The sequence below is a fragment of the Biomphalaria glabrata genome, chromosome 12, assembly GCF_947242115.1.
Source record: "Biomphalaria glabrata chromosome 12, xgBioGlab47.1, whole genome shotgun sequence".
NCBI lineage: Eukaryota > Metazoa > Mollusca > Gastropoda > Planorbidae > Biomphalaria > Biomphalaria glabrata.
The window spans coordinates 25013073-25038714 of NC_074722.1; the positions used below are offsets into that span (position 1 = coordinate 25013073).

The 25642-nt window shown below is 37.2% G+C and overlaps 1 protein-coding gene across 1 annotated transcript; it reads left to right on the forward strand.

Moving 5' to 3' along the window:
- Positions 1-22304: 22304 nt before the first annotated feature.
- LOC129921930 (uncharacterized) lies at positions 22305-25433 on the forward strand. The gene has a single exon (XM_056005299.1). The coding sequence runs from the start codon at positions 22305-22307 to the stop codon at positions 25431-25433; it is 3129 nt and encodes a 1042-aa protein (XP_055861274.1).
- Positions 25434-25642: the final 209 nt, after the last annotated feature.

Sequence of the window (25642 nt, forward strand, 5' to 3'; positions counted from 1 at the left end):
GGATTTTATTTCGGGGGGGGGGGGGTTAAGGGGGGATTCCCCCCCCCCGCGCGAAATTTTTTATTTTTTTTATTTATGTGTGTGTGTGTGTGTACATTATCTTTATTGCATTCTGACCCTTCATTCTTTCGGAAGACGTTTATTGTGCCCTAGAATAGGTTCTTCCATGAGTTAGTGGAATAATTGTAGATTCCCCGCCAATACTAGCAAGGGGATCTGAAGGAGCGCTAGGAGCTCCCCCAGCGCGGGGCGAAGCCCCGCCGCCAAGCACTATTTCTGGTATTGAAAGCCAACAAAATGCACATTCTGAGGTATCTACAGTGCATTTTCTACTATTAAAAAGTTTTATTTCAAAAACCTAATGTGCTATTCTTACTGACTTAGACCCTCCCGCGCCGTTTGGCGCATTTGCCGTCAATCTGTTTCCATAAAATTGTAGATTCCCTGCCATTACTAGCAATGGGGTCTGGGGAGCGCTAGCGCGGGGCGAAGCACCGCCGCCAAGCACTATTTCTGGTATTGAAAGCCAACAAAATGCATATTCTGAGGTATCTACAGTGCATTTTCCTGCTATTAAAAAGTTTTATTTCAAAAAAATAATGTGCTATTCTTACTGACTTAGACCCTCCCGCGCCGTTTGGCGCATTTGCCGTCAAGCTGTTTCCATAAAATCTGTCACTGGTAATGTCTGAAGCCTCTTCCCACCTGCCATGAGGACCTCAATGAATGAGTGGCGTCAAGTTGTACTAGGATATCATTGCAACTCTTCTTATGCGTAATTCATTTTGTCGGAGAACATGTCCCGCAAACCTCATGCGTCGCTCTCTCACAATCTTACTAAATGGTCGACTCCCAGTTCAGCATAGGATTTCCTTGATTTTCTTGAGCCACATTTAGTGTTTTTCAATTTCGGCAGATGACTATTCACTACAGTTTATTAAGGGAGCCCTGCCACTGGTAAAATGTGTAACCACTCTTGAATACGCTCTTGGAATTAAGTGACTGTAGTTTGCTTTAGATTTTATATCGAAAAGAGAAGTTTTATCGTCAAAATCATCTGTTGGGGGTTTTCCACCTCAAAATGCTCTGTAGGGGGATCTTAAACTCAAAACCATCTGGAGGGGTTTTAAACTTTAAACAAACGACATCTGTAGAAGAGGGGTTTAAACTCAAAACCCCCGAATGGATTGGCTACGCTCAAATAATTTTAGTGTGTAATTTGCTTTTTTTTTTATATTGAAGAGGTATTTTTAGCATTAAACCCCTCTGAATGGGGGTTTAAACTCAAAACCCCTTTTGGCAACGCTCATAGCATTTTGAGTGCGTAATTTGCTTTTTTTCTTACACTGAAGATGTATTTTTTAGCCTCAAACCCCCCTAGCGGGAGGTTTAAACTCAAAACCCCTTTGGCTGCGTTCATAGATTTTAGTGTGAATAATTTGCTTTTATTTATATTGAAGAGGTACTTTTTAGCTTCAAACTCCACTGGAGGGGAGTTTAAACTCAAAACCCCTTTAACTACACTCAAAACATTTTGAGTGTATAATTTGCTTTGTTTTTTTTATTAAAGAGGTATTTTTTTACCTTCAAACCCCGCTGAAGTGGGGTTTAAACTAAAAACTAAGTCAAAACCCATTTAGATACGCTCATAACATTTTGAGTGCGTAATTAACTTTTTTTTATATTGAAGAGGGGGTTTATCGTAAATTTTGGAGGGGGTTTTAAAATCAAAATCTCCATTAACTGTGCTCTTGGAATTAGGGGATTTTCGTTTGCATTTTTGTTTTGTTTTATAGAAGAGGGGGGGGGGGGTTAACTGGAAAAAACCCAAGGAGGAGGTTTAAAACTCAAAACCCCTAGTAGGGGGTTTTAAACTCAAAACCCCATTGGTTGTGCTGGAGCAATTGATGGTTTAGTATTAAAATCTCACCTAAAATAAACAAAATCAAAGCAAAAAATCATTCACTAAATTCCGAAAAGGCGGGGGGGGTTTGAACCCCAAACACCCCCCCCCTGGCTACGCCCATGAAATATATATATATATATATATGATGGGCGTAGCCAGGAATTTTTTTCGGGGTGTGGGTGTTTGGGGGGGGGGATTTTTTTCTCCAAAATCCCCCGCACCTCCGCCCCACCCCCGAAAAAAAAAATGTTTGTATGGATGGATGTGTGTGTATGTGCACATAATTAATCTCTATTACATTCTGACCCTTCATTCTTTTGGAAGACATTTATTGTGCCCCAGAGGTTCTTCCTAGAGTTAGTGAAAAATTGTTACCTCTCGGCCCTGCCAGCAAGGGGTCTGGGGGAGGTCTCCGAGAGCTTCCCCAGCGCGGGGCAAAGCCCCGCCGCCAAGCACTATTGCTGGTATTGTAAGCCAACTAAATGCATATTCTGAGGTACCTACAGTGCATTATTTTGCTATTAAAAAGTTTTATTTAAAAAATCTAATGTGCTATTCTTACTGACGTCTGAAGCCTCTTTCCACCTGCTCTAAGGACCTCCATGAATTTGTGGCGCCATGTTGTACTAGAATGTCATCGCAACTCTTATTAAGAGTATATATATATATATATATATATATATATATATATATATATATATATCACTGGCGGATCCAGAACTTTTGAGTGGGGGAGACGATTTTTTTCCAATCCCTAACCCTAATGCCCAGTAAACCCTAACCCTATGCATAAACGTGCGTACAGCATATATATATATATATATATATATATATATATATATATATATATATATATATATATATATATATATATGAGAATTTAAAAAGCAGCATTTCTCAACATTTGAAGAAAAACAAAACATCTGGGGCAGCGCTATAAGGTTCCCAAGTGGGGTTCGGGGCGAAGCCCCGATGACAAAAGCGTTTTCTTGTTTTTTTCATAGCAGAAAAGTATTCTCCTCACATTTACAGCTCATTGTTCATCAATGGAGTTCGGGCGAAGCATTCTTGCATTCTTCATTGCAGAAACGCATTCTCCTGACATCTACAGCTCATTATTCATCAGTAGGGTTCGGGGTAAAGCCCCGACGACAGAAGCGTTTTCTTGCATTCTTCACTGCAGTAACGCATTCTCCATCTACAGCTCATTATTCATCAGTGAGGTTAGGGGTAAGGCCTCGACGCCAAAAGCGTTTTCTTGCATTCTTCTCAGAAGAAACGTATTCTCCTGACCTAAAACTCATTATTCATACTATTGAAAAAGGACCTTTTGAATAATGTTGTACTTGAAAAATATTCTAATATGAATTTATAGGCCCTTAATACATTGCAAAAAATCCGATTTGTTCCTTGAAAAAGATAAGCTACCCCACATATTTAGATTTTGGCTTTGAGGATTGCCTCCGAAAAAAATTATTCGATAAATAATATTCAATTAAAACGAAGTATAAATTGTGAGATATAGTCCCAAATTTATTTAACTAGAAAAATATCAGATTGAGTAAAGGCTAGAAAAAGGCGACTATGAATATACGATTTGGGTTTAGAACTCATCTCAATCGTGACTCTTATTCTGAAAAATTTCGTTTGAATTCTAACTTTTCGAATGCAAAGTCTTTCTTAAAATAATTATGATAAATTCATGTGAAATTACATAAACTCTGGAAAGGAGAGATGCGGTAGAGTAAAAACGATTAATCCTCACTCCTTTAATAATTGCATTTGGCATTAAAGAATAGGGGTGGGGCGACTCGATATTAGAATTTAATTTATAGTATATATAAATTATATTAATGACAGATTTTTTTATTTTGTAATTTCTTAACTATAATATAAAAACAAAAAGTACTGATTTGTCCGATGGGGGAAAGGCTATTGCACGTATCGCCCCTCCCACCTAGTACAACCCTTTTTCATTTAAATGTACTAATGATAAAACTTGAGATTAGAGTGTGGTACGACATAATATACAATGGGTTCACACATCAATACCTAGTTTATATTATATAGATATTCAACTAATTTTGTTTACAAACTATGATTCTCCAAAAAAATAGGACCGCCCCCCCCCCCACTCAGAGGGCTAGAGTGGGGAGGGCAGTACATGCAATCGCCCCCCCCCCCAACCTCACCGAAACGGCCAAGGTACTAGAAGGGGAGCGACATAATATAAAATGTATATATTAATTCAACAAATTTTGTTCACAAACTATGATTTCTTCATTAAAATAGGACCGCCCCCCCCCCACTCAAAAGGTATAAGTGGGAAGGGCAGTAGAGGTAAATCGGCAAACAGGGAACGACATAATACAAATATCGGTTAAGATATCAATAACAAGTTTAATCATATAGATATTTAATTAATTCTGTTAACAAGCTGTGATTTCTACAAAGAAATTGGACCGTCCTCCCCACTCGAAAGTTTATTGGGGGGGGGGGGGGCGGGATTAATACCATCGCCCCCTCCCGACCCCACCAAATCGGCCAACATACTAGAGGGGGGGGCGAAATAATCTAAAAATAGGTTGCAATATAAATAATTAGTATATATTATTAACATAAGTAATAAATTCGTATACAAATTGTGTGAATTCTATACTAAAATTCGTCCGCCCCCCCCCCCGAAGGGTCGGCCGAGTGGGGGGGGGGGCCTTCCTGGATCCGCCAGTGATATATATATATATAAGTAAAATAAAAGAATACTTGAAAACAATAAAGCTTATATAGAGTGAAATTGCATCAATTATGTGAATCAATCATGTAATGTTTTGTTATAATAACTATTTGTGATTGAAAATAGTTTTATTAACTGTTTCTGTGTTTAACTTTCCTACTTATAGAATGCTCAGCGCGCTATGGTCCAATAACCTTTGAGCACCAGTTGGGAAGGTTTCCGTGCTGCCTTTTTAAGACCTATTAAGAAAAACAAGTTTGCTCGAGTCTGAATTCAAACTCACGGCCTTGGGCCACCATGTTCACCATTGAACTATTCCAGTACTTATAAAAATAGAAGATGTCGCGCGCTGATTTGCCTGCGCTATTTTTTAGGATCATCCCGAGACAGAGTACAGATTAAACATTAAAAAAAAAGGTTATGTAAAAGAGAAGAACTCCATCCTTAAAACTGTATCTACCAGCGATGTACATGTTATTTCCCATATTTGATTTCAAATAAAATAATTAATTATCAATTATTTGTTAACTAATTGAGTATTTTTGTTTATTGATTCATTTCTTGTTAGTACAATAAATAATTGTTTCAAGTATCAACTTCATGGAGAATGCACAAGGGAGAAATAGCATTAGCAATGGTTTAAGGGAAATAAACCCAACAAATTTAGCCATACTAAAGCATTAGTTTCTCCTGCTACTATTAAACCAAAATAATGATTACCAGTAATTAATTGTCTTATTTGTTACTTTGTTTTTTTTTAATTAATATTTTGTCTATGTCAATGAATAATTGTGCGAAGTTTCAGCTTGATCCCAGAATGAGTGTGGGAGAAATAACGTGTACACTATTTTACCAGACAGACCGCGTGAGTAGATATAAGCTTTGTAAGTAAAAAAAAACACGCCCTCCTTAGTCCAAAGCTCACAATGAAGTATTTTTAATTGTCTAGATATAATTACTATTTTTTGTTGAACATCAATTGTTCAACATTTGGAACAAAACCAATGCTCTACCGGAGCCGTCTCATTGTTACACAGTTACATTTATAGAGACGAACAATAGTAAGGCTTCTATTAACTACAATGTATATTTAAAGGGCTACTTTTCAACCCTATTTAACAGTCATACAAAGGGAGATTAATTATCAATTTTTTTTAAAGAAAGAGATGCATTCATTATTTAGAAGGAGAAAACATGAACTAGTAAACTTGAGTGCAAGATAGAATAAATGTTTGAAAGTAACTTTCTAAGAATAAATACTTATAAGAGGCGAAATGATTTTTAAAATTTAGACTACTCATCAAATAAGTTCAATTATTAAACCTCTTTAAGGATGTTTTCTTAAACATATAATAGTTCTTAACTTTGCATTTGTAGCAGCCACCATATCCACAGACATATATATCTAAGAAAGGTAAATGCTTAAACAATTTATTATGATATAACTTTAATGGAGCGTGCAGCAACGGTGCAAATAATCCACCTTGGTAACCTACCTGGTGTCAAGGCTTCCACTCCATAGTGGTACTGATCTCAAGCCTCACCCACAGCTTGCCATGAACTGGTTGATTTCGTGAAACACGGACTTGTTATGATGGCATAGGGATAAATGTATCTTTGAAGTTTCAGAAACCTTGTCTGCATACACTGCCACTCCTACCACTACTATGTTGTCACCACCATCTATAATGGTGTTTTAAAGAAATTTAGAAGAAAAAAAATATATTTTAACCTCATTGTCGACCTACTACGAAAGAGTATTCTGAATTGCTTTAAAATTTTGCTGCTGTTACCTTCAGACAGTTTGACCCACTAAGTAAACAAAATGTTTCTGCATCTTTTAGATTGTGGAATACATGTGGCTGCTATCAACTAAATAAAATTATTTCTTTTACTAACGCATATTAATATTTTAAAATAGGTTTCCTTGTGTTTGATTATTCGAAAATTGAAATTGAAATTTCTATATTAACAAAAATGTGTTTTAGTCTTCAGGTGTCCTGTTGTTAATTGTGTGTGTGTGTGTGTTTATTTATCTTTTTTTTATTATAAATATCTTTCTAGAAAATTTTGAAAAGACATTTTTGTCTTTCCTAACGTAGAACTTGTTATTCTATGGAGTGTCAATGCATTCTCTTCAATGCATCGGACAGTTATCTATATTGGAAAGAAGCTGGCACATATGGCATGACACTACCGAATATTTATTTGTCCTTGATGAGTTTGGCTTTAAAAATAACACAAGAAATCTATATATAAGCACAAGGGCCATGACTGATTCACTCCCCTATTGCTAATTCTCCCAATTACTGTGGTCGAAAAAATACGAAAACTTAAAACCTGTTATTAACTTCCCAGGCATATAGAACAACTAAGCTATTTTCACGATCGATATCACAGAAGTTAAATGTACCAAAAACGATTTTTTATTCTTGATACTAAATATTCCTAAATATGAAAAAGGGCCCGGAGGTATGCACTCGTAATTATAAGTAGCTCAAATCTCGCTGGTCCTTAATCATTTCCAGCCTGCTTTAAGTTTGGACCACAATGTCTTTTGTCTACAAAGAAAGTCTCCAGCCTATTAAAAAAAATTAAAGCTCGTGACTGTTATTGACAATGCTTTTTAAAAAAAAAAAGACTGATGTATTGTTCACTAATGACTTACAGGAGATCTTCTAACTCGACACCCCTCCTTTTTTCAATATTTATCAAAATGGACTCGTCCATTCTATCTCAAAGAAAATAAATTAAAGAAGCAATTTAGTGGCCCATTCAACGGTATCCACACCTCAAGTAATGATTTAATCAATAAGTCTAGATAAGAGTTGTTTATTAGTTCAAGCACGATTAGCTGAAGTGTAAGAAATAAAAAGGGACAGAATTTTTGTTTAAAGATGAAGTTATGGTTCCTTGACAATCCTCTCAGGTGCTGTTATATAAAAGCACAAAGAAATGGCCACCTAACTTTAAAGGAGGCTAAACAGTGACCAGGCAAACCCTCGTTAAATATAAAGTGCACCTTGGCATAAATAATAATTTGTTTCCCTTACAAATCCTAGACAACAAAAATAAGCGAGAAAATTAACACGCTTGGCTTCCGAACAGAAGGGTCCCTGTTCAAATCCTGGTGAATTGGGATTTTTAAGGCACCACCACCCAGCTCTAATGGGTTTCTTGACAAAGATCTCAAAGTTTAGGATAGGAACTTTAATTAATTGCCCATTGATGGAATAAACTAGACTAATAAGTGATCAGGAAAGTAAAAGTTATTTTATAATTAGAAACTTTAGTAAAAGAGATTGATAATGCAGACATACCGTGAAGACATTCAGTTTCAATGTGCTAAGATTATAGCTCTGTATACAAAAGATAATACATAAAATTTTGTAAGTAGCTAGATCTTATCTTTTAGACCAGTGATTCCTAAAGTGGTCTATATAGACCCCTATGAGATGTCCACGGGGTCTACGATAACAGATTTCATTTAAGTTGGTCGTGATTTTAATTTTTACATTTCATTATTGTAATTCTGTCATACACCAATATATGATTTGCACCTTAGTTAATCCTTTAAATATTTATCCTGCTATTCAAACGAAAAATTGTATTTAATTTCAATACTTATTTCAATAGCTTAATTTTGTCTATATGTAACTAATGTTTAACAAAATGAAATTTAGTCTGTACAGCGATGATTGGGATTCATTCCTTCCGAGTCAAAGAAGCGGTTGCCAAGTGACTGTTTTAAAGATACGATATGAAACCAATTACGCTGGAGGATCATCTGAGACAATGTGACCCTTACAAAAATAAATAAAGATTTGAAAAACTTTAGAACACTCAAATATAAAGTTCAGAATCGTTCCAAAAAATCTCTCTTTTACGTCATAATATAGAGAAGATGTTGGTTTGTTGGCGTCTTACAATATCTCTTTACTTATATATTTAGCTGCTTTGCAGCAGCACCAGAGTTTCCTCTCCGGGACGCATTCCTGGGCCTTAGATAAAGGGGTCATGGGTAGCCTCTGCGTCAAGATCCCTCTCTCGACCTTGCTGATGAGATCCAAAGGAACGCTTGCGTTACATTTGGCACCAACTCAGTTGCAGAAGCTGCCGGAGGGAATGTTATAGTTGCTATTCCCAACACCTATGGGGCTTCACTCCTGATATTTCCTCGAGGTTGTCTCCTGAAGCCTCAGTACCGCAAGGTGAGCTCCATCTGCCCGAAGCTCCTGGTTTTGTGGCGCCAGGTATCCGCCTTCACCCATTCACCTGTTAGTAATAATATCTAAGCAACACGAGCAGGCCCGGTGCTGGACTTAGTTGTCAGAGGCTATCTGAGACGCATGCCTTTAGGAGTATTTTATAGACAATGGGAAATTATCCCAATTGTCACCCCTGGCCATGACAACCTTTTTGTACCAGCCCTTTTACACAAACCTACATCTGATATAATAAAACAAATTTCTGTAAGCAATAATACAGTTCAATGGCACATCCATGGCATGAGTTACAAAATTAAAAGCTTCTTATGTAATTCTTTGCAAACGAAATATATACAGTTAGGAATCAACGGCGTCACAGGTGTAGCGCTGTGTGCCTAATGGTCGTCGTCTCCTTATTGTTCCACACAGTGACCCACGAAACCTTTACCATGTTTGGGTAGGCCCCTAGAGCTGCAAGGCATCAAAGGTTTGAGTTATGTTGTCCTTCTGCTAGGTGGTTAGCAAGCCAAGGTTAATGAAAACAGTTCCGCAGATTCAATATTTGTTCCACGCGTAAAAATCAAGAAATACAATATTTAACAATGATACTTATTACTTAAGGCAAGTTTATTAATTAATATTTAATGTTGGAAGGACTACTTCATTGAACAACAAAATCCTATATGAAACATAATATTCATAGCAACCTGCAAAAAAAAAAAAAATTAAACATTTCCAGTGCGTTTTGTGATTCCAGCAATACTTATTAATTGTTATTTTAACTGGTTTAAATTTGAATTTTTTTCAATAAAAAAGTTAAATCTCTATAACTTAAAATATGTAGTTTTAAATTACTTTTTCACTCTTCAACTCACTACAGTTAGAAATGTGTTGTTGTTTTTTTAAAATGTTTATGAATTTGCAAAACTTTGCACGTTAAGCAGGAGGTCTACCGAAAACCAGAAAACATGGCAAGGGATCTACGAGACAAAAAAGTTTGGGAGCCAATGTTATAGACGTTACTTCAAAAAAGAAGATGATTAAGTCATACACAAATTTATAATAATAAACGCTATAATGACGATTCTTAATGCTTCATAATGATTTATTATTTGAAGTCAATTCAAAAGAGAACTTTCTATATCTTTTGTTTTCTATTAATGAATAAACAAAATAAACACAATTTTAAAAAGCAACTAGTGTTGGATAGGATTTGCTGGTGGGAGGGGAGGGGTAAGAGTTGTCTAAAGAAGGAGCCGTTGGACTGACACCACCACAAATCAGATGTCGATAGAAATCGGTCACGTGCTTTGAAGAGGCAACCGGGCCCGCCAAGACAAACACATCGCAGCCAAGATGGCGGAGCCACAACCGGAAATTAACCCTATAGATCCCAGTCCCGACAGACATGTTTTATAAGATCACCCCCCCCCCCCACACTACCTCTCCCAAAAGCATCGTATACATGCGTATCACGCTGGTCTTGATTTCCCAAGCGGGGAGGGGGGAGAGACTTGGGGGGAGGGGAGTGGGGGGGGGGGCTTCATAGGAGGGGGTATATTTCAGCAATGAAGATCATGGAAGGAGATTTGGATGAATGATGAAAATGCAAAGAAGAAGATAAAAAAAAAAAAAGACGAGATAAATGACATCTTCCTAGTTTTGGATTTGAAAACATCAACACTTGAGTTCAGAGACAGAACGGGCTCAAAATCTAGACACAGAACAACAACAAAAAATTGAGCCTCAAATTTTAATGTACTTCAAGAGGTTTTAAATTCCAGCGAAAAATTAAATTCTTAAAAAAAAAAAAGACAACGTTTTAAACAAATTAATTTTTGTTGCCTCCGTGAAGATTTATGAGAAATAGAAAACAAAATTTAGGAATGAGAGAATTTTCTTTTGACAAAAAAAAAGGATTGTTTTATGTATTGAAATTGAAAATTTATTTAAATTTAAACATAAATCAAGAACTGATTTTTTTTGTTTTACTCCGTTATATTGCTTGCGCATGAAACACGTACACACGAACATAGAAACACATACACAATGACGAAAAGATACAGAGAAATGAATGGAAAGTTTGAAATTGTGTGTTCACATTGAGGCGTTGTGATCGAAGGATTAGGCTTCCGTACCCTAGAAAAGGACGCGAGTTTGAATCCTGGTGAAAACTGAGACTTCTAAACTCGTACGTCCTTGAACCTATTCAACCCCAATGGGGAAATGAAAGGCGATTGGTCGCTTTGTTGGGTACATGACATTCCCGTTCACCAATAGCATTGAAACACGAGCTGTGCACCAGTGGCTCCATTAACTACCGGGGGCACCACTCTTAAGTCTTTCTTGTTTGCCCCCTTAGTTTGTAGTTTATGTTTCCGTTGTGTCTTTGACAATTTTATTTTATTGACAAAATCTCAAAATATATTTATTAATCTGTTCCAACAGATACCTGGTATGAGCAGATAGAATTAAGTCCTGGTACAAGTTCACAGCTCAGAAGCAAGCACCAGGTCGATGAACTAGTTAGTCATTTTTTTGTTAGTCTGTCTGTCTGGCAGGATTATTTTACACGTTTTGTTCTCCCACTTCCCATTCTCGGATTAAGTTAAAAATTTGCAAAATTATTTAATGTCGATGGCAACAATTGAATCAATCAAAACATCAACTAATTAGTTAAGTTATTTGTGGTAATTAAATGATTTTTTTATATAGAAAAGGGGAATAAACCTAGCAGTATTGAGAGAAATTGCAGCAATATAACTTTTGTTTTCACCTAAATAAGCTTTTTGTTTTGTTTTTTTTTTTTTAAAGTATCTTTTTAAAATACTTTTGCTTGTTCAACAGTTTGGAAACTTTTGAGTCTGTGGTCAATGTTCTTCCAGGTTATAGCGCACCTAATCAGAACCAAGAGGATCGTCAGGAGAGATCAGCCGATTGTGATACGAGATGGACATGCCCCCTCCCCCTCCATGCGATTATTTACCTTGAATATCTAAATTCAGCTATTAAACCAAGTACTTAGCCAATGAAACAGTATAGGTTACATTTAAAGGTTAGTGGTTACATTTATAGGTTATAGGTTATATTTGTAAGTCATAGGTTACATTTATAGGTTATAGGTTACATTTACAATGGTAGCACAAGGTACAATACTTTTTATGAGAGAAAATATCGGAACAACGGATATTCCTGAACAGGTCACGACGAACCATCTGTAGAAATCACAGCTTAGGGGCAGAATCAGTTTGACATAACTAAAACTTGTTATTCATATTTTAACCGATATATATAATATGTCATTCCCCTGTTAGCCGATTGGTGTGGCGGGGGGGGGGGGGCGAATACATCTACTGCCCTTCCCACCTAAACCCTTTGAGTGGGGGTGGGGGACGGTCCTACTTTTATTTAGAAATCATAATTTGTGAATACAATTAGTTGAATTACTATATAATTTTTATATTATGTCGCTACATGTCTGGTATCTTAGCCGATTCGGTGAGGTGGGGGGGGGGGGTGGCGATTGCTTTTACTGCCTTCCCAACTCTAGCCCTCTGAGAGGGAGGGGCGGTCCTATTTTTATGGAGAATTCATAGTTTGTGAACAAAATTAGTTGAATATCTATATAATATAAGGTACATATTGATGTTTTAGCCCATTTGTATATTTGGTCGCACACAGACTTTCTTATCTCAAATTTTTTCATTAGTATATATATATATGCTGTACGCGCGTTTATCCTTATGGTTAGGGTTTACTGGGCGTTAGGCTTAGGGTTTAAAAAAAAATCGCCCCCCCCCCCACCAATTCCAAAGTTCTGGATCCGCTACTATCTGCCGGATAGTTTGTCTGCAGAGACACATGACCTGTATGGGAGCTTAAAGACACTACGCATAACAGCAGAGTTTCTCGCCAAGGCTCTACGGGAGGACTGATCCTTCCAGCCTTGCCACCAATTTGAGTTCATCTCAGGATCCGATAGTGGGGCCTGGCAAAACAGACCACAAGACTATTATAAGTACTTTAAGCTTTTAGCGCCTTTACTTAACAATTTCTCTTGACGTGATCTATTTAGCTAACACTAATAACATCCTTCATTTAGGCGTCCTGTCTAGGAATATCTTAAGTATCCATGAACATACTCTGTTATTATATTAAAACTAACAAATATGTTTAGTTGTCAAAAACTCTCTGTGACTCAACAATCAATGGCGGATTTGAACCAATTTCAGTATTTCCTTGCATTCAGAAGCTAACGACTTGACTCACTTCTAAGTTCATAATGTTCATGTTTTTTTAATAAAACTTTTTTTTATCTCATCGATTTTCACAAAGTATTAAAAACATAACTTATAATTTACAGTTTCAAGATACGAATCTTTTAATTTAAAATACCATTTAGGATTTCATCATATCACAAATGAACCAAATAATTGTAATTGTTTACTTGCCTTAAACTGAGAACTGAATCAATGGCATCATACCAGCAAGGAGTTATGCAAATTCTTATGATTTAATCAAAGACCTTGGATTTGAAGTAAATACAGGAAAGGTATATAAATATTCTTTAAAAAAATAAACTTAAAAAATATATAGTTTTAAAAAATATACTTTAAAAATTATACTTTTAAGAAATATACTTTTAAAATTTTACTTTTAAAAAATTCTATATTAAAGTGTGTCTAATATTTTTTTTTACAAATAACAACTAACTAACTAATCATGCAAGTCTAACATAATGTGTATATTACTTAATTTACTCTGAATTGACCAACGTTCTTGGGTCGCTTTCTCAGATAACTTGCACATAGATCGACTACTTCTTCAGTATTATTATTTGTTACATTGTTACAAAGAAGCCTTATCCCTAAAGTGAGTGTGTGTGTGTGTGTGCATACATCGAACATGTGACTGTTGTTCGTGTTTGGTTCTCTATTGTTCTTGTTATACTTAGCAATACTGAGGTGCGCCAGTGTAGTCAGACTGAATTTCCATTTAATGATCTAATCCTATCTTATTTTTTTTTTGTACAGTATGTCTACACCAGGTCCCAGCATTGTCAGTTTAAGCTCTTGCTTAACTCGTAAATCTCTTTGGTCTTAGTAAGAGGGTCTTGGGTGTTAGGTTAGTAATAAAGTCAGTGATCAGTCAAAAACCTAGATCCAGTTGGGTTTTTAATTTACTACCGGGTTTTTAATTTACTACAGGGTTTTTTTTCGGGGGGGGGGGGAGATGGAGGTAACGTAGGGAACTAGCCAGATATTGAAGAAGCAGCAGCACTGGTCCCCCACTAATTATCTCCCCGGGACATGCTCCAGTCTTTTAAGTTTGGCTCCTATTTAAAATCTAGTATTGGTTTAATTTCTTAAATCTGAATGCTAGCACGTTTAATTACACTAATTAAGGCATTCATTCCAGTGGAACAATGCTGTAACAAATCAATAATTCCTCTCTTAAATGTATTATTGGAATGCTAAGATTGTTAATATTTCGAATACAACAATAACTAAGAAAAAAGATTTTTTTTTAAATTTTAAAATAGACTGTTTCATATTTAAAAAAACATAAAAATACAAAAGATAGCAAAAAAAACAAACTTGTGAATTATTTCAATAATGAAATCAGTTAATTATTTTTTTTTAATTACATTGGAAAGGAAACAAAAAAAAAGCCACACATCTTACTCCATTTTAAGTGTTATTTAGCAGGCACGCTTATACATTAAATGAGTGAGAGAGAGAAAGCAAGAGATAAAGAGAGAGAGAGAAAGAGAGAGAGAGAAAGAGAGAGAAAGAAAGAGAGAAAGAGACAGAGACAGAGAGAAAGAGAGACAGAGAGAAAGGGAACGATAGAGAGATGGAAAGAGAGAGAAAAAAAGAGAGACAGAGAGAAATAGAGAGAGAAAGAGAAAGAGAGAAAGAGAGGGGAAGAGAAATAGAGAGAGAAAGAGACAGAAAAAGAACGAGAGAAAGAGAGAAAGAAAGAGAAAGAGAGAGAGATTTCATATTATTGAGGTGGTTTGACTTCACCGTGGTATGGACCCGAACAACACTGCTGCCTACTTATATCCACACATCAAAGGGAACAAGAAAACCACGCCTGAATACGGCATGCACAAACAATCCTGATCTTTGCAAAGAAATTAGAGGAAGCTTTTAAAAACTTCTCTGTGACTGAGGTAGAAAAAAGCTGGACGTTTATACGTGATGCTATGTACCAAACATCATCACTGGTCTTTGGGAACAAAACAAAGAAAAATGAAGACTGGTTTGAAGCAAGTCTGTCAGAAATGGAAACTGCCACTAGAAACAAAAAGAGTAGCCATGCTAAACTACAAGAAGGAGCCCATCCCAAGTAACTTACAAGCGCTCAGATCTACACGAAACAATGTCCAAAGAATAGCAAGACAATGCACTAACAAATACTGGCAGGACCTATATGAAAACATCCAATCTTGTGCCGACTGTGGTAATATCAGAGGACTATACGAGGGCATGAAAAAAGCTTTTGGACCTCACACCAGCAAGTGTGCCCCGCTGAAGTCAAAAGATGGCTCAATCGTCAGTGAACTTGCACTACAAACGGAGAGATGGGTAGAGCACTATGCAGAACTTTACCAGATTGAAAACGTCATCTCGCCAACTGCTTTGTCTAACTTCCCACCACTTTCAGTTTTGAACGAAATAGACGAAACACCCTCGGTAAAGGAACTGAGCACAGCCAGTGACATGTTTGCAGACGGGAAAGCACCCGTAGGAGGTGGCATTTCTGCAGAAACCATTCAGGCTGGAAAGCATGCCCTAATCAAGCCCACTCCATGAACTGCTATGTCTGTGCTGGGATCAAGGAATGGTCCCTCAGGAATGGAAGGATTCCAACAAATAACAATCTACAAAAATAAAGGTGACCGCTCCTATTGTAACAGTTACAGAGGCACTTCACTTATTAGCATAGTTGGAACGGCTTATACTAGAGTAATACTAAAGTGGCTGCAGATCTTGGCAGAACGAGTGTGCCCAGAATCGCAGTGTGGCTTTAGGGCCGGTAGATCAACAAAAGATATGATTTTCTCCCTGCGGCAGCTACAGAAAAGCAGAGAACAAAAGCAGTCCCTTTTTATATCTTTTATTGAATTAATCAAGGCGTTTGACCTTGTCAGCAGAACCGGCCTGTTTGCCGTATTAGAGAGAATTAGCTGTCCAAACAAGCTACGGAAGCTAGTGTCAGCTTTTCATGAAAATATGCATGGCACTGTACAGTTTGACAGTTCCGCCTCTAGGCCATTCATGAGCGGAGTAAAACAAGGATGTGTTCTGGCTCCAACACTATTCGGCATCTTGTTTTCAGTTGTACTCACAAGCGCTTTTAAATTCCTGGAAAATGGAGTATACATCCACAGTAGATCAGAAGGAAAGTTAATTAACCTGGCACGCCTTAAAGCCAAAACGAAGAGACGGCGTAACTTGATTAGGGAACTGCTGTTCGCCGATGATGCGGCACTCAAATCTCATTTACAAGAAGGATTGCAGAGGCTTGTGAATGCTCTAGCAGCTGCTTGTCAAGAGTTTAGACTTACAATAAGCCTCTCCAAGACTGAAATCCTGGCACAAGATGTCGCAGAAATACCAGTGATAGATTTAGGAAATCACGCATTTACGATGGTCCAGGAATTCACATATTTGGGGATGACAATAGCCAGCAACCTAGATCTAGACACTGAGCAAACAAAGAGAATAGGAAAGGCTTCTGCAGCAATGACAAAACTCTCCAAGCGTGTGTGGGAAAATACCAAATTGACTACGGCAACAAAAATCCTGGTCTACAATGCCTGCGTTCTGAGCACACTTCTTTAATGGCAGGGAGAGCTTGGCAACTTACATGCGCCTAGAACGCAGATTAAATAGCTTTTACCTACGCTGCCTGTGAAGCATAATGTGCATCTCCTGGAGGGATCATGTCACCAACCAGGACGTTTTGAAACGGGACAATATTCACAGCATCTATACTCTTCTTACACAGAGAAGACTACGCTGGCTTGGGCATGTCACTCGATTGCCAGATGAAAGAATCCCTAAAGACATCCTATACGCTGACATTGCAGAGAAAGTCAGACCCAAGGGCCGCCCAAGACTAACATACAGAGATGTCTTCAAGCGAGACATGAGAACCACGGGCATCGACCAAAGTATGTGGGAGGAGATAGCCCAAGACCGGACAGCATAGAGACAGAGTGTACGTGCTGGTACGAACTTCGCCGAGTGCAAAAGAAACAAAGCTGCATCAGCCAAGAGAAAGAAAAAGAAAGCTGCCCTGTCAGCTAGTCCTAGGACAGATGCATATCCATGAATGAGCTGTGGAAACTCTGCTGCTCCAGAATTGGCTTCATCAGTCACTCTAGATTCTGCCCCGTCTCACGACGAAACCAAAGCCAGTGGCTCATCTGGGCGCATCCATTGTTTTCCGAGACAGAAGGGGGTAGGGACCCGGCATAGGCTCTCAATAGTCAATGAAGTCTTACTCAGCCTTAGATTTACCAAATATCTTCCAGGCCTTAATGCTTAGAAAAGTCATTAAACAGTGAACAAATAGACAAACACATATTTTCTTATGAACCTAGTACCGTGTGAATTGCATGTGAAAAACTTTTAAATCCATGAAGACGTTCTTCATTCATCTTCTTTACAAAGCTTATATCAACTCACTCTGTCTGTCTGTCTGTCTATCTGTCCGGTAAAAAGTTAGTTCACGTTATCTCTTCCTCACCTAATCTCTAATCAAGCTGAAATTTTGCACTAGTATTTCTTGTACCTGACAAAACAAGAATCAAAATTTTAAAAATTAACCAATTAGTCTATGAACTATTGGTAATTAATTATTTTATTACCAAATTTGGTATTGAACAAGGGGAAAATATTGTACTTGTGACAAATGTGATGATATAAGTTAATTAGTCCCCTTTAACCTTTGTGCAGAGAATTAGGTCGCCCCTTAAAAGTTTGAAATTAACAATGCATAATTCCTTCTATTTTTTATGAGCATTTCTATGGCACAGTGCTTTTTGTATTTGCCTTAGGAGGCTCATTCCTCAAGTTCTTATTCAAGTAGTTCAAATTAAAAGAAAACGCATTTTAAAAAGCGATCATGGTAACATTTACACTCTTTCTCCACTCCCAATTTCCCAACTGGTCCAGAGTCCAGACAGATGATAGGATCATAGCGCAAGGACAAAGCTAAAAGCATGAAATTGTTATACAAAACAGTTGGTAAAATTGTTTCTAATTACACAGGTTTATCATTTGTTTATCTACAAATTACTCTACATCTATTACAAATTTAATTACATGACGTCCAAACTAATTAATTCTACATATCCTTAGTATATGCCAAGATTCACCACAGTTTCAACAACGAACCCTGGTCACACGATGACCTCCGTGTGACCGGTTCGGCTTATACTCTTCGAGGACCTCCGTCATCCGTCTGAGCACCTGTGTTAGATTATTCTTCCTGGACTTCCAGTCTCCAACCATGATGCATGTTGTAGGATGCAATCATAGGACAGAGCGCACACAAGGGCTTTGCTGGCCTTACGCTAATTACGTTAATTCTAATAACTTTCTTTAGTTCTGGGTCTCAAACGGCATCGATGAAGGCATCAGTGACGATTACTTCAAGGAACTCCTGTTCAGCTATGGGGTATGCCATATAGGCAAGGCGTTCTATGTTCGTTTTTAGCTCTGAAGGGTTTCACCGACCCGCTGTTGTCTGGTCTTCAGCTGGACTCTATAAACTTTTTGTAAGTGCTTGTTTCAGTATCGAAGCTCCATAGACTGAACGAGAGCAGCGTATACCTGCTGGTTTGGAATGGATTGAAGTACTTCTGAATCCTTTCCGTTGAGGGCCAATACCAGGGCGTTCGCTTTCTCCGCCTCGCTGCCCAACTTGTTGACCTTAGCAGATGCCTCAAACTGTCTTCTGTATACTGACCAGGAGACGGACCCATCAAACACAGGGGGTTTCATCTTTCCGAGCACTTCGGGTAACATTGATCATGTATTAGTCACCGGCGCCATGCTGAGCCCTTCTCTAACTTGAACCTTTACTTCTCCTATGTCTTTTTCTACTACATTGACTCTCTGGTTCATCTTGACCTCCATTGTGGTTATTTTCTGGTTCATCTTGACCTCCATTGTGGTTATTTTCTGGTTCATCTTGACCTCCATTGTGGTTATTTTCTGGTTCATCTTGACCTCCATTGTGGTTATTTTCTGGTTCACCTTGACCTCCATTGTGGTTATTTTCTGGTTCACCTTGACCTCCATTGTGGTTATTTTCTGGTTCACCTTGACCTCCATTGTGGTTATTTTCTGGTTCACCTTGACCTCCATTGTGGTTATTTTCTGGTTCATCTTGACCTCCATTGTGGTTATTTTCTGGTTCACCGATACCAATTCAGTCCTGATCCCTGTGTCTAGTGTGTCCGTTTTGCCCTGCATTGTTCTAATGTTCTAATCCCTATATCAAGTGTGTCCATCTATTACTGCATCTTACCAAGGAGCTCAGTTATATCTGGCCCTACTTCGAATTGATAACTGTCCGGGTCTTCTTCCTCGTCAATCAGGGCCTGCCAGAGACGAGCTGTAAGCGTCTCCTTGCTACCACTCCAAAAAGCAACAGTCTATAGATAAAGCATTAAAATCAGAGTACGAAAATTGTTTAAGTTTATTCTTTTTTTCCCTATGTGTACTTATTTTTAGCATACCTTGCATCGTTCCGCTTTCTTTTAGACTCTATAAAAAAACAAAACCAATCCTAATAGCCTAGCATTAATAAGGTAGAACTAAGGTCTTCTCTTTTTTTTTCGAGAGAGAGAGAGAGAGAAAGAGAGAGGGAGGGATAAAGCAAGGATGGTACTTTGTAACACTGTAAAAAAATAAAAACCTCCCGGAGACGACCTGTAAGCGTCTACTTGCTACCACCAAGCTTCAGACTTCGGTACCGAAGCTCTTGTTTTAGCTCTTTAATCAAGAGTTTATCTAATTGTTTCATAATAGGGGAAGACATAACAAAACTACCTCCCTTCCGTTAGGTCGCCTATGATCCCAGTTTTGACACCTATGTAATTTCCTTTAAAGGAAGCAACTCTACCCCCCCCCCCGGAAAAAAATCCTGGCTACACTCATGATATATAATATATATATAGATAGATTAGATTACATACTCGACTGTGATAACCAAAGGTAAGTAACTGTTAAATTAAAGAAGATATATATATTTAAAAATCACCTCCCTTATTATAATACCAATTTTATGATTGCCTCTGAAGGTGGAAAAAGCCACTAGTAATGCGTTCATTTGTCCCGTTTTGGTCTCAAAAACTAAACAAGAGTTAAAATCACTTTTCGATTTCAAAAATCAGAAAACAGATTAGATACTAGAGTCTGATTTCATGCTATTTTGCAGCTTGCAAAATTCTAGTGGAACGACTATTTTATATTTACAAAGCTTACATCAAATCACTCAGTATTTCTGTTTGTCTGTCTGTCTTTTAAATGTTTGTGCACGTTATTTATCCGACACCCAATCTTGAATCAAGCTGAAATTATGCTAATTATTTCTTTTACCTGACAACACAACAACAAAAAATGACCAATTTATTTTATTAATTAAGTTACTATTGGTAGTTAGTTATTTTGTTTCGTATCTCGAAAAAAGGGAAGGAAATTGTATTTGACTAAAGTTTTTTTTTTTAATGTTTGTTATACATGTTTCGGATGTTCCTTCAGAGTTGAAGAAAATTTACTTCCTAGTCCAGTGATGCCCAACCTAAATCAATCTGCGGGCCATTTTAATTTCCAACACTACTGTCGCGGGCCAGAGGAGGGAAAAGATACAGAAAGTTAATAAAATTGACCTGAAACTATTTTTATTTCAAACCCGGGATCTAGTAGGCCTACTTACATTGAATAATTGGGTTATTTAAAATTTTGTTTTTACACTTACAAAAATGGCTTAATTCTGTTTTGTTGTTCTTGTTCTACAAAAAGTAAAGATCCGTTCACTTTTCCTTGTAGATTCTATAGTTCTGTTTCATTAACGCACACATGTTAAATGTCTTGGTAGTAATCCATTAGACAAAACCATATAGTCCTTGTCACGTCCCTAGTGACACCTCATTGTTTACAAATGAGGACATTGTACCTATCTCAAATCAGGTCAGCGTACCCACGCTTAAATGCCAGAAAGATGCCGATTAAAACTTAGCTCAAGACTACAGCAGGGAAACAAAATTAGCATAGCTTAAGTTACAAACACAGTTCCTAGCGACACCTCATTGTTCACAAAATGAGGACATTGTACCTATTTCAAATCAGGTCAGCGCACTCACGCTTTAATGCCAGAAAGACGCCGATTAAAGCTTAGTTCAAGGCTACAGCAGGGAGACATTAACGTAGGTTAAATTACAAAAACAATTAAAAGGAAAATTAAATGTAAACGGGTCAAGGAGTCAAGGATGGGTATTGAATTGTCACTGTTCTTTATCCTAAAGAAAGATATAAAAGGCGGACTGTTAGCTTGTGACGGGAGAGAGAGCTAGAAAGTTAGACTTAGTAGTCGCTAGTTTTTAAAGTAAATATTTACTCATTTTATTCAACATTTCACTGAATCCTGTATCTGTTATATATATCTTTGTACATACATTTATTGTTTCAAGTTCAAGTTTTAAATAATTAAAACTAAAGAAAACATATCAGCACTTTGTTACTTCATTACTTGTTAAAGTGTTTGAACTATAATCAAGGCACCTCCGAACCCGCATATGTCACAAGTTTATAGCATCAAGATCTGCCATTTAAATAAACGTAACAAACACGTGACATAAATTGACACCTCCGACGGCTGTATGTACAACGAATTTATTCATCAACGTGATAACTACTACAGGATCAATACTTTCATCTGGCAACCTTTGACGTCTGCCACGATAACCAACCTGCAACTATCGAAACAACTCTTTGACAGTTGTGTTGCAACACACCAGAACTACAGACGATAGTTCTACGTCACAACTCAGCCTCTCACTACGAAGAAAACTTCACGTTCAAGTCTACTACATGTCTTTATGACAAGGTCAGTACAACCTTACGTCATTTTACAGGCTTGATCTATCAACTTAGATCGCCTTGTATATTTACTTACTAGCGACAAGTAATTGTTTTTCATATTGCCTAATCAAGCGGCAACTATTATTTACTGTCACTCACAAGTGATCAGAAATCATCTTATAACGACGATTTATAAGGTGAAACATTGAACTAGTGTGTATCTTCTAAATAAAAAAATAACCTAAAAACATTTCAATTGAAGTATATTCAAGTCTACTTTTGAGTAACGACAATCATTTAGACTCAACCAACAATTTAACAAGTACAAGACTACTTGCAACTGAATTACCATGGCAGCTAAAATGTTGACACTACAAGATTTTCTCGAGATGGCCAAAGAATTAGCCATGCCTAAACCAGAAAGACTACAATGGGCAAAGCAAGAACTTGAAGAACATGAAAAGAAAGTATTAGCCCAACGAAAAGAAGAGATGGAACATGAACGCCTAATGAAAGAAGAAGAACGCCTTATAAAAGAAAGAGACATCCAATTAGCTCAGGCACAAAAAGAAGCAGCGAATGCCCAACAAAGGTCTGCAGGTTTTGACAAATATAAACAAATGTCAAAAATGGCAAATTTTCAAGAATCGAAAGACAATATTGATTCTTATCTGATGCGTTTTGAAGAACTAGCAAAAGCATCAGGTCTACCTGAAGAACAATACTCTAGAACTCTCATGAGCCTTCTTACGGGTAAAGCCATAGACATTTGCATTCAACTTCCAGCGCACGAACTAGACAACTATAGCAATGTCAAAGAAGCACTCCTGAGACAGTATGGCGCTACACAAGATGCATACAGAAAAAAGTTCTATACAGAAAGGCCTCGCCAAGAAGATGATCCATTAATATTTGTATCAAACATGACAATGTGGTTTGATAGGTGGATCTCCTTGTCAAAAATAGAAAATTCATACGAAAATCTGAGAGAGCATGTCATCATAGATGCCATCACACATGCACACTCAGAAGATATTCAATCCTTTATCATTGAAAGACAACCAAAAGACATTTTGACTCAAATAGTACGACAATACAGGGCAGCATATCCAAACAAACCTATTAAACAGTCTGCAGAAGAGAATTTCATCTGTTATACCAAAGAAACCAGAACACCACGATTCTCAAGACCAGAAAAAACGCCAATATGTACAAACTGTAATTTCAAAGGACATTATGCTTCACAATGTAAAACCAGAGACATAGAATGCAGTTACTGTCATCTTAAAGGTCACTACGCAAACGAATGTAGAAAGAAACTAAACAACTTAAGTGACAGATCCAAAGAAAAACAAGCAGCCAGGTACCAGCCACAATCTACAAGAAATCAAAACTATGGTAATCAAAACTATGGTAATCAAAACAAATTCTACAACAGAAAACCTAGATCTGAACACGCAACAATGACTATAGTTACAAAGTCTAAAGGTCTAGAATACTATCCAGGCTTAGTTGGAAACCAGAAAGTGGAAGTGATCAGAGACACAGGTTCGACATCCGTGGTCGTACATTCAAAATTCGTCAAGACTCATCAATACACAGGCAAATATGTTGCGGCTACAGCTTTCAATGGTACAGTCAGCAATCTACCTGTAGCAGAAATTAACATTACAACACCTTTCTACAGTGGTGATGTAGAAGCACTAGTATCAGACAATTTACCTGTAAATCTGTTGATTGGCAACATTAAAGGAGTTCGTGATTGCACTCAACGAGACCTACAAGACTGGTCGAAAGCCATAAAAGTAAGCCAAGAATGTAATGCAGTCATTACAAGATCAATGACAAAAGAAAACATTGAATCAGAAAATCTACAGAATGAATCAAACTCAAATCAACAAAATGACAACGCAACCAAAGAAACTACAGATCAAGAAACCACTAATCAAAATGAAATGACTAGCAATTCAAACATCCCACCTGAATTCAACAATGAAGAATTTAAAGAAGAACAAAAGAAAGATCCTACTCTATCAAGACTATACAAAAAAGCACAGACCAATATAAATCCAGAAACAAACAATGAACCATATCTTGACAACGGAATGCTTATGAAACGAAGCAAAAACAAAAATGAAATCATTGAACAAATAGTCGTACCACAAACATACAGAAAGACAATAATTGAATCAGGACACAGCAAACCTTTTTCTGGACATATGGCTGTATCCAGAACAAAGAAAAGAATTCTACAACATTTCTATTGGCCAAGCATAACGAAAGATGTAAAGAAGTTCGTCAGTACATGTCATATTTGTCAAATGAAAGGACCTAAAGGTAGACACACTCAAGCACCAATTCAAACTGTAGAACTCACAGACAAACCATTCCAGAAAGTCGCCATTGACATTATTGGACCCATACCAATTGAATCAGCAAGAAAGCATAAATACATACTTACTTTAGTTGATACATGTACAAGATGGCCAGAAGCAATACCATTAGTCAACATAACAGCTATTGACATTACCAGAGCTTTGTCAGAAATTTTCTCCAGAACCGGACTACCAGAGGTGATACTAAGTGACCGAGGGGGACAATTTACAGCGGAAATCACGAAAGCATTCATGGACATGTACAAAATAAAGATGAAATTTACAACGGCCTACCACCCACAGAGTAACGGGCTCTGCGAACGTATGAATTCTAGTTTGAAGCAAATCATATCAAAAATAGCAAATGACAACCCACAAAATTGGGATCTTTTAATACCAGCAGCACTTTTTGCTTACCGAGAAAGTCAACAAGAAACTACAGGTTTTTCTCCATTTGAAATGCTCTACGGCGCAAATCCGAGAGGACCTATGGCAGCACTAAAAGAATCATTAATGGCACCAAGACAGAATGCAACAGCAACAAAAGCAGCATTTCAACATGTCATAGACACTCGAAATATGGTCATTCAAGCATGTCAAAAAGCTAAACAAGAAACAGCAAAAGCCAACATAGCTACCCAAAGACGAGTAAACGAAAGCAGAACTTTGAGAAAATTAGAACCAGGAGATAAAGTGAGACTATTATTGCCAGATAAAAAGAACAAGTTTTTTATTCAATGGCAAGGACCATTTTTAGTTACCAAGAAAGTCACAGACGTAGACTATGAAATTGAAATAAACAAGAAAAAGAAAGTCTATCACATCAATATGCTACATAAATATAATGAAGAAATGCAAGAAAATGAAACAGTGCAAGACACAATTACATGTTTGACTATTCTTCAAGAAAGTGATTCAAATGATACACAAGAACTCATACTCCCGAATCCAATATCAACACAAACAGAATCATGGAAAGACATAAAATTGAACAATTTATCATGTCAAAGAAAGCAAGACGTATCAGAAATACTAAAGAATTACTCAGCAATTTTTACCGACGTTCCAGGCAAACATCAGTTATCGAACATGAGATCAATTTGACTAGCGACAAACCAACAAAACAAAGACCATATCCAGTTCCAATACATTATAGAGACTTTCTACAAAAAGAAATCAACCAATTACTACAACAAGGCATAATTGAACATTCAAATTCGCCCTACGCAGCACCTATCGTACTTGTGAAACGACACAATGCTACAACACCTAGAATGTGTGTAGACTTTAGGCAACTCAACAAAATTACTTGC